Below are 12267 nucleotides of genomic sequence, written 5' to 3' on the forward strand. Positions count from 1 at the left end.
GTTAACATAATTAACTTATATTTGAAGAAGGAAAAAAGTCCTGCATACCTGCTGTGTATTTCTTCAAACATTTTAAAGTATCCTTGTGGTTTAAATATCCTTACTGAAGTTGCATATGGTATATAACATCTAGGTAACTAGTATACATTCTCACATAATATAGATATGTATGAAATAGCTGTTCACGAGATACATAAAGGAAAATGTAATATTTGAGAGCGTGGCCGGAAGCACAACTGTAAAAATAACCATGGTGTTGTTTGGGGCCATAAGACCTAATCCTTTCACTTTTGAAATAAAGAGAAAGAACAGCGTTTAATGTTTGTTGACATAACTTGAACCCTGAAACCCAAACCATCTTTTTTTTAAATAGTTAATTTACCATAGTCAGCAAAACACCCAAAGCAGAGTAATGTGTGTTTCCAGAGTACTGGGTGAGTTTCCCCTTCTGACCCAGAATATATCCATTTAGTGCTGTATTTATCATATGTAGTTTTCTTGGCAGGAAGAAAAGCTATTCAGCAAAACATAAAAAAGCTCTTAGTAGGAAAGCAATTCATTTTGTAGTTAGCTGGGTTTTACAGATACTAAAATATCACATTGAAGGTCTGTTTTAATAAGGTTGTTGTATGAGACCTGGGGAGTTTTATAGCAACAACCATAATTTTTTTTTTTTTTTTTTTGGTGAGGTAGTCACATTTCTTTCAACATTCAAAAGCACGAATAGATATGTCAATACAGGAAACACCATGTCAACCTTAATTTTAAGTCAAGGTCAGTGCTGTTTTATCATTCTAAAATTTGTCTTTCAAAACATTTCCGTTATTTGAAGACTACTTTACTTGCTAGACAGCCTTAGAGGTTTATCACTAACCCGAGTATTCAGAAAATCAAACCTCTTCATTCATGGACCTTCACTCTTCTCACTCTCCAAAGGCATGTGATGAGAATGGGATCTTTGGAAACAGATGAAGCTACATTGGGATTAAAACGCAAATCGGATCTCTGTGAGCCCAGATTCAAGTCTTTTTGCAAATGTACGAAGGTGTTTCTCTAAAAAGACATCAGTTACTTTTTTCTCAAAGAGAACTTGGAGCAAACCAGAATTGTCATTTTTCTCTAAAAACCTGGGTAAGGGAGAAAGGATAGGCTAACACACACACAAATTCTATTTTTTAGTTTTTCGTTTTTAAAATAAACCATTGAAACTGTGAATCAATTTAAACAATAGCTCCCTTATTTATGAGCCTCTATCACTGTCCACCGGACAGCATCTCTAGGGCTGCCCTCAGGAAAAAGGAGATTGTCCTGTCCCAAATGGCTGACTTGAGTGTTGCTGATTTATTTAAACTTTTTAAGGATTAACAGGACTGACTTAAAAGGAGGATATTTCATTTTTATTTTTTTTATTTTTAATGAAATCCTGTAGTAACTTTTTACATAGACAAATATCCATTTGGGTCATTAGCAAAGTGCCAGGCTGGGGAGGTGGAGAGGGAACATTTCTGTAGGAGGATTCTCTCCGTTGCTCTGTATAATATTGGGAAAAACATTCCATGAATAATGCAGAAAATAGAACTGGGAAACCTGTTTCAGGGACAAGATTACATAGCAGGCCAGAAACATAACTTGTTCTGAATTAAAAGGCAACTCACACATCTTAACACATTGGGAGAAGTGGCTGGGTGGAGTGGGACTGACTTCACCTCTCTGCAGCCCCCTGGTCCCGAGTAAAGAGATTATGGCCTTGACGCTGATTTGGAACGGTGGCTCCTGGGAGAGCCTCTCCATTAAACGGCCTGGCTGGGGCTGCCCTGCTGTGTGAGGTGAAACGGTCAGGGCTGCCCCTTTACCGAGGATTGAGTCTCTGCTCCGACTGAGGGCAGCCAGAAAAACAGGCGACAAGACACACTTAAAAATAATGAGGGGGGGCTTCCCTGGTGGCGCAGTGGTTGAGAGTCCGCCTGCCGATGCAGGGGACACGGGTTCGTGCCCCGGTCCGGGAGGATCCCACATGCCGCGGAGCGGCTGGGCCCGTGAGCCATGGCCGCTGAGCCTGCGCGTCCGGAGCCTGTGCTCCGCAACGGGAGAGGCCACAAGGGTGAGAGGCCCGCATACCGCAAAAATAAATAAATAAATAAATAAAAATAACGAGGGGGTGATTGGGACCAGCCTGGCTTTGCTCTCTGATCTCGCCCTGTCCCCTGGGGGCGGGGCTGAGAAAGTCCCCGGAGCCACCCAAGGCTCTGTGCCACGCCAAGGCAGTTCCTCACTCTCTCAGCATCTTCCTGAACTGGGCTGTGGGGCTCCCACTGGCTGCAGTAGGAGTACCATCACTGCCCCCCACCAGTACTCTAGGTGCGCTGACGCTGACTCACTGTCCTTGTCTGCACTGTTGATCTCTGCAAGAGGATCCACCACCACCACCACCCCCCCCACTGCTCAGAAGGCTGCACCGTTGGTGGTGGTTTCTGGAACATTCTATGCCACTGCCCATCTTCCGATGGGTGAGGGGCCCAGGTCCTGAGAATCTCTGTCGTCCCCTATCATGACACTTGTGTTTGGGAGAACAATCAAAAATTCTCAAGGTTAGGACCTGAGTCTCCGGGGACCTCTGTGGAAAGATCGTAACTATGGTGCTGGCCTGGAAATGCCCGTGCCCGCAAAGCAGGGTCCAGTCCAACAGGGACTAAGCGCTGTCCTCTGTGGGGTGTGTCTGGAAGTAGGTGGTGTCCGAATGTCGGGGGAGCAGCCCCAAGGTCATGTGGCTCTCTGGAGTGACCCACAGCTGCCCAGCTGCACCCAAGGGCGGGAGCCGTGGGGTTAGCACAGGCACCCTGGACCAGGAAGGCCACAGACAGGTTTCTGCCCACATGAAAGGCCCAGCAGGGTCCGAAGGAAAAGACCTTGCTGGGGGTGAGTCTTCCTCGAGCACAGGGTGCCCCCGAGGCTCCCGTGCTCAGCCTCCGTGTGCACGAGCTGTCGCAGGGACCCTGCTCTGGACGTGGCCACTGGCCTCCTGGCCACCAGTCCCCACAGGCAGCAAGTGAAGGATGGGGCTGGCTCCGGTCTGATTTAAGCCGCCTCCCGTGTGAAGGATGCTCCCCAGGCCAGGAGGGTCTCCCGGTCCATAGTGCACCTTTTCCATCCTGCACTCCTGCTCAGGACGCCCCCCTGGCCTTGTTGGGAGACAGCTGGGCGCTGACTGAGAAAAGGCAAACATTTCTGTGTGAGGGTAAGGTGTGGGCTGTGCACAGAGATCAAGGTCCTGTCTCTCCCCGGCAGGTGTGTACCTATAATACACCTTACACCTTCCCTCTCCACCTCCCCGAAGTCCTAGAGAAGATTCCTGACCGCTTCCTTCCTTTCCGCGGCAGGTGGAGCTCACAGGCAACAGCATTTACGAGTACATCCATCCTTCCGACCACGATGAGATGACGGCTGTCCTGGCAGCCCACCAGCCTCTTCACCATCACCTGCTCCAAGGTATTTCCTCCAGACGAAAAGAAACCAGAATGAATGCCGGAGGATGCTCTTTGCTGTGACCTTAGGGCTTAGTTTCCCATGATGCCCAGCCAGGCCTCTCCAGCAGACATGCAGGGTCCACCAAGTGGGGATTTGTTTTATGCTTCTGTCCTTTAAAGCGACTATTGATCCCCTTTCACGTGCCAGAGACTGTGAGAGGTGCACAGTAGGAGACAGAGAAAAGTGGTCCAAGCCTTCCACCCCAAGGTGCTCTTGGTCTAGAATGCCAGCGACACAAGTCTAGACCTGGACTTCTTAACCAGAGCGTCCGAGGATACAACTCGGGGGAGCCGTGAAACTGCATGGGGAAAATTACATCTTTATTCTCTCTAGGTGAAATCTAGCACTTCCTTTGCTTGTAGATTGTAGACAGTAAGCCATCTTACTATCACAAGTACCTGTGGCTTTGCCTACAACAAGATTCACAGATATTTTCATTTCACCGTATGGTTGTTTCGGGTATTTAAACATATCGGCTGTGCTCAGCACTACTTTGAAATGTCAGGAGCTGTGAGTCTGCCACAGGGTCTTGTTATTTAATGTGTTAATAAAGTAGCACATTTAAAACCACAGCGCCACTTGTTTGAGTATTTTGATGTTTTTCAATACAGCTGATCCCCTTTGTAATCTCATATATTTTATGCCCTCAGAAACGTTTTTCTGGGTGGAGATCTGTAGGTTTTGTGCCACAGCATGAGTCAGTTAAGAAGCCTTGGTCTAGACGGATGAGGCGTGTCCGTCTTGCTGACCTGGCTCCATTTGGCGTAGGGTCCCAATATTTAGCACGTATTAACATGGTCCCCAGTGTTTCAAGCACCCTGTTAGAACAGTTGTGGCCTGGCTGTTCAGTGAGGGTGTGGAACACGTCTTCACACAAGTGACTCCTTAATTTACAATTGCCGTGTGCGCTAGGAAGACACAGAAGAACTTATTCCAGGGGCCCTGGCCTTGTAACTCCCTCTGATGGCCCAATGAGACCAACCAGTATGCTGACCAAAGGGTCTCTTGTCTTCTTTGGACTATGGTATCCCAGTTCGGCCAGAATCCCCTAGTGAGACAAAATGCCAAAGAAGAAGTGTCAAAAGTGATGAGAATGGGGTAGCCAGGCACAGAAAAAAAAATGGGTTCCATTCTTATTGCTTCCTCCTGGGATGGGTCATTCTGAGGCTAGGAGGAGAGAACACAGAATAGCACACTCAGTTTTAAAACCCCTTGCAGATCCAGCTCTGTGGCCCCCATGTTCTAGCCCCAGAAATAGTCACCATGTGTCTACCAAGGAGGGAGACTGGTATGTTCGTTTCTGAAATGAGATGGGGGCTTAGTTGTAGCTATGGCCTGTGGTGCTTAAGTCCTTGGAAATGGTCCGGCTGCATAAATGAACAGGAATACGACTCTGAAGAAATAATTGCCAACAAAATAAGGGCTAGGAGAGCACATTGCTTCCGAATCTAATGCTTTCACTGTGGGGTTGTTTAAAGTCGGACAAAGACAGCTGGAATCTTAGAGAATTCCTCAGAACATTGTGTTGTGTGTGTGTGTGTGTGTTTAATTGAAGTACAGTTGATTCTGTTTTATATATATCCTTTGTCAGATTCTTTTCCACTATAGGCTTTTACAAGATATTGAATGTGTTGTTGTTTTAAAAAGTTATGGTGTGTTAATTGCACGGGAGTGGGCTTTCTGCCAGTAGCTCTGGGTTCATTTTACCCTTCCATGTCATAGCCTTTAAAAAAGTGTTTAGAAAATGACAGCAAGTGGGAGTATCGGGAGACCCGTTCAGTTTCCTGCGGGGTCCACGTCGAAGGTGGGTCAACAGTACAGGAGGAGAAGGTCTGGGAGACGTGGGGTCTCCCACTGACTCATTTCCACAGCCAACTGAGTGTTCAGGCTCTGAGGTTCACAGCATCTGGTTTTCACCTCAGCTGCAGAGTTGGTTTCCTGTGTCTGAACTGGCCTCCTTGTTTTATGGTAATTGTGTGAGAAGCGGGCTCTCCCCAGAACTGGATAGTTAATTACTGGGTGATGGTTTTTACACCTGAGCGTGCTCTTCTGGAAATGGGGTAGACAGGCCGCCATGTTAGAGGGAAGCCTTCTGCCTCCAGACCCCAGCTGTGCAGAGAAATTGTGGGTAGATATGGCAGCCCCTCCAACTAGGGGAGGGGGGCCTCTGAGGTGATGCCCTTATCTCCACTGGGCAGTGCCCTCAGGGAGGGGCGGAAGACCTTGCTTCCATTCCTAGTGGTAACCTTTCTTTAAAAATTAATTTATTAACCACCACCAAAGAGCTGTTTATTTAGAGTGGAATGACCTCGCTCTCACCCTGGGGCGAGGACAGTCTGCCATCCGTGCCCAGAGAGCTGGTGTCCGCTCACTAAAGCAGAGGGTGTTTCCTTGGGGGACGTTTGCGTTTACAGTAGTGAGGTCGGAGATTCGTGTGTGAGGCCTGCGACGGGAATGAAGGAAAGGCTTTGGGCCAGAGAAAGGGGTGGGGGGGTGGGCGTCCATCCAGGGCTGTAACTGAGGGTGAAAGCTTTGATCTGGCCCAGTGGGTCTGCTGGGTCCTGTGCCCCATCCCACGACGCAGGGCAGGCTCGGTGCCCATGGCCGTGGGCGCACTGGCACGAGCACGGCCCTGGGGCCGGCTCCCTCTGCCAGGGAAAGGCCTGCACTTCTGACTCTCAGTCAGTCAGAGGGGGGACGCCAGATGCTTCTGGGCTTCCCGGCAGGCTCGGCACCCGCCCAGGGCTGGCCAAGGCGATGCTCCTGGCACCAGGCCTCTCTGTGGCCACCATCAGGGGACCACGGCAGGTTGAGCTGGGCTGGGTCGCTGCGCATGGATCCTCACCTTGGCCCCAGGTTGGCTTTTAGCAAGGTCTTGCTGTGGCCACGTTTCGGGCTACTCCTTTCTGGAGCACGTGGAAGCTGTGCCAGGTCCTGGCCACCGCCTCTCTGGGTGGGGTTCTGGGTGGACTGGGCCAAGGCCTCTGGCTGCCTGATCTGGTCCAGAGGGTTTATTGGAAGTGTTGGGATAAAGTCAGGGGAAGCATCATGGGACAGTTTGCCAGTCTAACCTCACGCCTGCTTTCAGAGTATGAGATCGAGAGGTCGTTCTTTCTTCGAATGAAGTGTGTCTTGGCGAAAAGAAACGCCGGCCTGACCTGCAGCGGATACAAGGTACCGGGATCCAAGGGCTTGCGGGAGGGAAGGGGGCAGCGGTGGGTCGGTGGGTCTTCGCTGTGCTTTGTGCTTTGCTTCACGTTCAGGAACGTCTGCAGACAGGAAGGCACCACTGCCTAATGTAGAACTTTCTAGGGACGCTACTCAGGGCCAGTGTGAGAGCTGGAATCTTACAGGGATATTCCAGGCAGCCTGGATTTCGTTGTCTGAGGCCAGGAATCAATGGGGCTAAGGGTAGAATTTGACCTTGGCACCTTCAGGTTCTACTCTGCACGCAGGGCAGTACCGCTGGAGCAGCCACGCCTCGACTTCCTCCTGCCTCAGAGGAGAGAGGGTCATCAGCCCACTGCTCTGGAGCTAGAGGCAGATGGGAGCCTTTTTGCGGGAGAGTTTGTATAAAAGGAGGGAGGGGTGGGGTGAAGAGAGAGGGGGGGAGTCCTGTGCCTTTGCCCTTTGACCTGTCTTTCTGGAATGCCCCTCCCCCCTCCTCCCCATCCCAGGGTCCGCCTTCCCTCAGCCTCTCCTCAGCCCCGCTCCTTTGAGCCTCAATGCTAGCTCTTCCTTTTGACCATTACCTCACTCTGTTTCATAGATTGGGAGATACTTTTCTTATTTGCTGTCCCAGACCCTAAACCTCAGAGGTGGAAGCCTCCAGCACCACCCTGCACCCTGTAGATATTCTTCTGGAGACTTGGGTCCTGAGATGTTTCTGACACTTACTAACTATCCAACTGTCTGATCTTAAGTAAAACCCATCACCTACCTTGTCCTCAGTTTCCTCATCAGTAAAATGGGAGAATAGACTCCAAGGATTCTAAGATTTGTTCCAGCCCTTAAAAGACTGTGAGTGTATTCAGGAATCCTGAGGAAAGTTTTTGAAAAGAGGATTTAAGGTTTTAGCTGTTCATCACTGCTGTTTTGATGACCATGATCCTTTCAAAGATTTGACTGACTGTAACTTGTGTAAATGCTTCAATATTGAAGCTTAGGGCTGTACAGATGTTTCCATCTGATATTTGGAACACTATACATTTTCTCCTATATGGTTCTTGGCTATAACAATCAGAAGTGTTTCTATATAGCCACGCTGGATTTTTGTTCATTACAAGTGGATAAAATCTTGAATTATAAATAAAGTAAATAAAATCAAATAATCATACATTCAAAATGAGGACTTTTTTTTTTAAGGGAATTCCCTGGCGGTCCAGTGGTTAGGACTCCACACTCCCACTGCAGGGGGCACGGGTTCGATCCCTGGTCTGGGAACTAAGATCCCGCATGCCTCACAGCCGGGGAAAAAAAAAAATGAGGACTTTTTTGATGGTACTGAAAGAACTCTTCATTTACTGGAGTGATATAGCTTGTCAAATTATTTAAATGTCAAGTTAGCAATTGCGAAATTCAGTCTCATTGGGAGATGATGAGCTTTAGAGTTACCGAAGTGAACATTATGGAACAAATGGTCAGCTCCCCAAAATGCCATTGTTGTGTCATCTAATTGCAACGGCCATGAGTTAATTATGCATAAATCCATTATATAGTAGAGAGTCTTCACTTGTGGAGTTACTTGAGCATAGTCAATTGCATAAGATAACTCTTATATTTTATGACGATATTGTTTCCTAAGAAAGAAGCATAGTTCATTTCTTCTGAGCAGTGAATCAGATGTCTGTCAGCATGTTCGCTGCATGGCTCAGTAGAGGCTGGGCTGGGGGAATATTCCAACCTGTTCCAGAAAAGAAGCAGACCCAGAGCCAGGAGCAGTGGGTACCAGTCTGACCTCTGGGTCGCCACCAGCTGACCCTGCCTGTGCTTTCCCAGGTCATACACTGCAGCGGCTACTTGAAGATCAGGCAGTATATGCTGGACATGTCCCTGTACGACTCATGTTACCAGATCGTGGGGCTGGTGGCCGTGGGCCAGTCACTGCCGCCCAGCGCCATCACTGAGATCAAGCTGCACAGCAACATGTTCATGTTCAGGGCCAGCCTCGACCTGAAGCTGATATTCCTGGATTCCAGGTGAGTTTGGCACCTGCTGCTGCAGAGTTCCGGAAGATTCTGATGGTGGAAACTGGCCCCCGAAAGCTACACTATTAAACCAAAATGTAGCAAGCAATAAGCTGTACTAAGAATATGAATTAGAAAGAGATTTAGTGAAAGAATTAGTATCGACCTTAATAGTCCAGGGGTGGCCGGCCTCTCCAGCTTATAGGTACTTGTTTTATTTGTTTATATTTTCATTCTCTCACTGGAGTTTGAACTGGAAATATGTGTTGTGGGCAAAAGTTAGCCTTTTGAAGACCCATGAGGTCAGGATTCTGCCTTGTGTCTCCGTCAAGTTGGTAGGACTTTAAAACAAACAGAAAGTCTCCACTCTGAGCCATGTGTGTTACTGCGAGGGCTTCCAGCTCCAGCTGGCGGGAAGCCGAGCTCTGCGGTCCCTGCAGGGCTGAGGCAGCGAGCAGAGAGGGGGCCTTCGCTGGGGGGAAGGCTGGACCCACAGGTGCCCGTCGGCGTCTGGGCTGGGAGGGCACCTCTGGCTGACGGGGAGGGCAAGGCTGCAGCGTGCCCAGAACTGTCTCCCACTTGGCGAGGCCCAGCAATTTGAGAATCTCCTCTCAGAGAGAGGAGGGAGGGTGGACGAGGCAGAGGCACCGACCTGTTGTGTCACTGGGCTTGGGGAAGCGTCTGTGCGTCCCCCGAGGCAGGCTGCAGGCCTGCGGGGCTCCCTGGGCTTCCATTTTCTTTGCCCATTTGGCTACTCATGAGGAGGTTAGCAAAGATGAAGCTACATAGTAGATGGGAAACATCTGTAAAAGTGAAAAGCCTGATATACCTGCAAGGTGAGCCGTTTTGCCTCTTGGCCTTTAAGATTCCTCAACTGTACAGACAGAAATGAGTGTTCAGAGACCCAACTCCTGACTTTTGGTGTGTGTAGCTGAGCTTTCTGGGAGAAAAGTTTTATGCACACACACACACATTTTCCTGTATGTCCTGAAGCTAGGATTTATTGACTTTTTTTCACTTTTTAAAAATTGTGGGGCTCCCCTGGTGGCGCAGTGGTTGAGAGTCCGCCTGCCGATGCAGGGGACACGGGTTCGTGCCCCGGTCCGGGAAGATCCCACGTGCCGCAGAGCGGCTGGGCCCGTGAGCCATGGCCGCTGAGCCTGCGCGTCTGGAGCCTGTGCTCCGCAATGGGAGAGGCCACAACAGTGAGAGGCCCGTGTACCGCAAAAAAAAAAAAAAAAAAAAGTGGACTGCAAGAAAATCTGACTGTCCATGTTCATTATTTTAGAAATTTGGGAGGATACGACGGGTTTCTCCCTTGTTTTGTCTTCGAGTGTTTCTTTGACCATCCTGGGAAAAGCCTCTGAGGCTTGGGGAATCCTCTAGAAGAGGAAAGAGGGGTGTCTCCCCAGAGGAGAGCTTTCAGGTCTTCTTGAGTTGTTGAATCCACACAGCTTTGAAACGTGAGGGACAAACCAGGGAGCTTTATGGAAGAGGTTATGTGAGTTTAGCTCAGAGGCCAGCTTGCTCCTGAAGGGAGCCTCTACTTCTGGGTGTAAGGGCCGTACCCCCGAGGTGAGTAGTAAAGCAAGGTGGCCCTCTCGAGGAGGACTTCCTGCCTCTACAGAAGCCCGTGAAGTTCTTCCTAATAAGTACCAGGAGGCTTTTAGCAAAGCCTTGAGGTCTTTTCTGAACCCCAGTCGTCTAGGAGGTCCTGAAGAATTCTTCACACTCTGGTCTTCAGTTGGTTGCAGCTCGATGGTCTTTGAAAGGCTACTGGGCTGGGCGACAGAGGAGCTGGCCCGGGGCCAGAGGTCAGTAGAATGGCCTGGCAGGGTGATGTCAACTCCTACATCCAAACCCCAGAAGCCACGGCAAGGGGTTGGCCTGAAGCCCAGCAGCCCCAAAGTCACAGGGGCCAGGGTGGGAGTCCTGGCAGGAGGGCCCAGCTGGTGCCCCCCCGCCAGCATAATCCCAGACAAAACTGAACTCGGCGTAACCTGAAATCTGGTTCATAGGGGTTTTGTGGTATTTCACTTTGAAACTGTAGCTGGTGCTTTTGCTAAGGATGGGTGAACCCGGCGATGTTTGGGGTTTGGCAAATCCCTCTGACAGGTCTTCAGACACTAGAGGGTTGGAAAAAAACAAGAGGGCAGCCTGCCAAACCCTTCCCTTCCCCTTTAATTTTTAAAGCCAGTGTGTACTTTGATGAGAAACTTAATACATGTGTTTCTGATTCATTTACACATTCGGGGCCGTTGTTCTGAAACTTTACGTCCAAAGGGTCTGGGAAGCCTCTTTCATCCCCACACCGTAGAGATGCCTGGTTTTCTTTTTGGGGGGAAGCCAGACGTCTCAATTTTCCTGCCACACGGAGTTAGACTCCAGTGGGGCCTGAAGTTCTAGGTGGCCCTTGGACAGGTCCCCCGAGCCCTGAGAGGCTCTGGCCTGTGCAAATTCCCTTTCTACCCACCTCCAGCCCCAGCTCCTTCCTGCCCTGGAGGAACACCGTGGAAATGTGCACACCAAATAGTGAGTGATTCCATAGAAATATGAGGCTCACAGAGATTTACGACCCAAAGCCTGTGCAGAGTTCCACAGAAAGGGGAGCGGGTTAGGGAATGAAAGTGAGGTCAAGTTTCCCCATTTAATTTACAGCTAACATTTCAGATCTGGGCCAGCAGGGCCCCTAGGCCCTGTCACCTGCAGTCCCAACTGACTTCTCACCATGGCCTCACCTCCTTTGGAATCCCCTCTGTCTCCACTTTCATCTGTTCTTGAATATCTGTCACCAAGATGTTAGGGCCACCTCCTCCGAGGGCGTGGCTCCCAGCACCGTTATCCACGGCCTGGGAATCCATACCACGGCCACATGCAATTTTCACCTACGGGTGGAGTGATCCAAATGCTAGCGATGATGCCGTCTTGGATGCTGAGAGCCACTCTTCTTCTTCAGTTCTTCAAAGAACTGAAGTGGGGAATGAATATGCCTGGGGCTCGATAAGAATAAAAACTGGGCAATGGCGAATAAGGACAGGGAGAATGCTTCCATTTCCACAGCGAGCTTAATAAGCCTTACCTTCAGTCACAACAGTTTCGGGTGTTATTATACTATTTTCTGGGGGAAAACAGTCCTCCACCGATAGGAGTCTTCTTTTTTTTTATTTTTTTTTTACAAAGTAGTTACTTTGCCCTATTGCCTCGTCTGCTTTTTTTTTTTAAGGAATTCCTTAATTTTTAAATTTATTTATTTATTTATTTATTTATTTATTTTTTGGGCTGTGTTGGGTCTTCGTTTCTGTGTGAGGGCTTTCTCTAGTTGCGGCAAGCGGGGGCCACTCTTCATCGCGGTGCGTGGGCCTCTCACTATCACAGCCTCTCTTGTTGCGGAGCACAGGCTCCAGACACGCAGGCTCAGTAGTTGCGGCTCACGGGCCTAGTTGCTCTGCAGCATGTAGGATCTTCCCAGACCAGGGCTTGAACCCGTGTCCCCTGCATTAGCAGGCAGATTCTCAATCACTGCGCCACCAGGGAAGCCCCAGGTAGGAGTCTTAAA

At 49.4% G+C, this 12267-nt stretch overlaps 1 protein-coding gene across 1 annotated transcript in view; it reads left to right on the forward strand.

Moving 5' to 3' along the window:
* SIM2 (SIM bHLH transcription factor 2) overlaps window positions 1-12267 on the forward strand; it is a gene marked incomplete at its 3' end in the record, with an annotated part of 46078 nt that overhangs the window by 16562 nt on the left and 17249 nt on the right. Inside the window, exons 4-6 of the mRNA XM_082625524.1 lie at window positions 3378-3486; window positions 6614-6699; window positions 8524-8723. Of these exons, the coding sequence (XP_082481650.1) occupies window positions 3378-3486; window positions 6614-6699; window positions 8524-8723 (395 nt within the window). The remainder of the gene's footprint in view (window positions 1-3377; window positions 3487-6613; window positions 6700-8523; window positions 8724-12267) is intronic.

The sequence above is a fragment of the Mesoplodon mirus genome (assembly GCF_964341445.2).
Source record: "Mesoplodon mirus genome assembly, chromosome: 6".
Classification (NCBI taxonomy): domain Eukaryota; kingdom Metazoa; phylum Chordata; class Mammalia; order Artiodactyla; family Ziphiidae; genus Mesoplodon; species Mesoplodon mirus.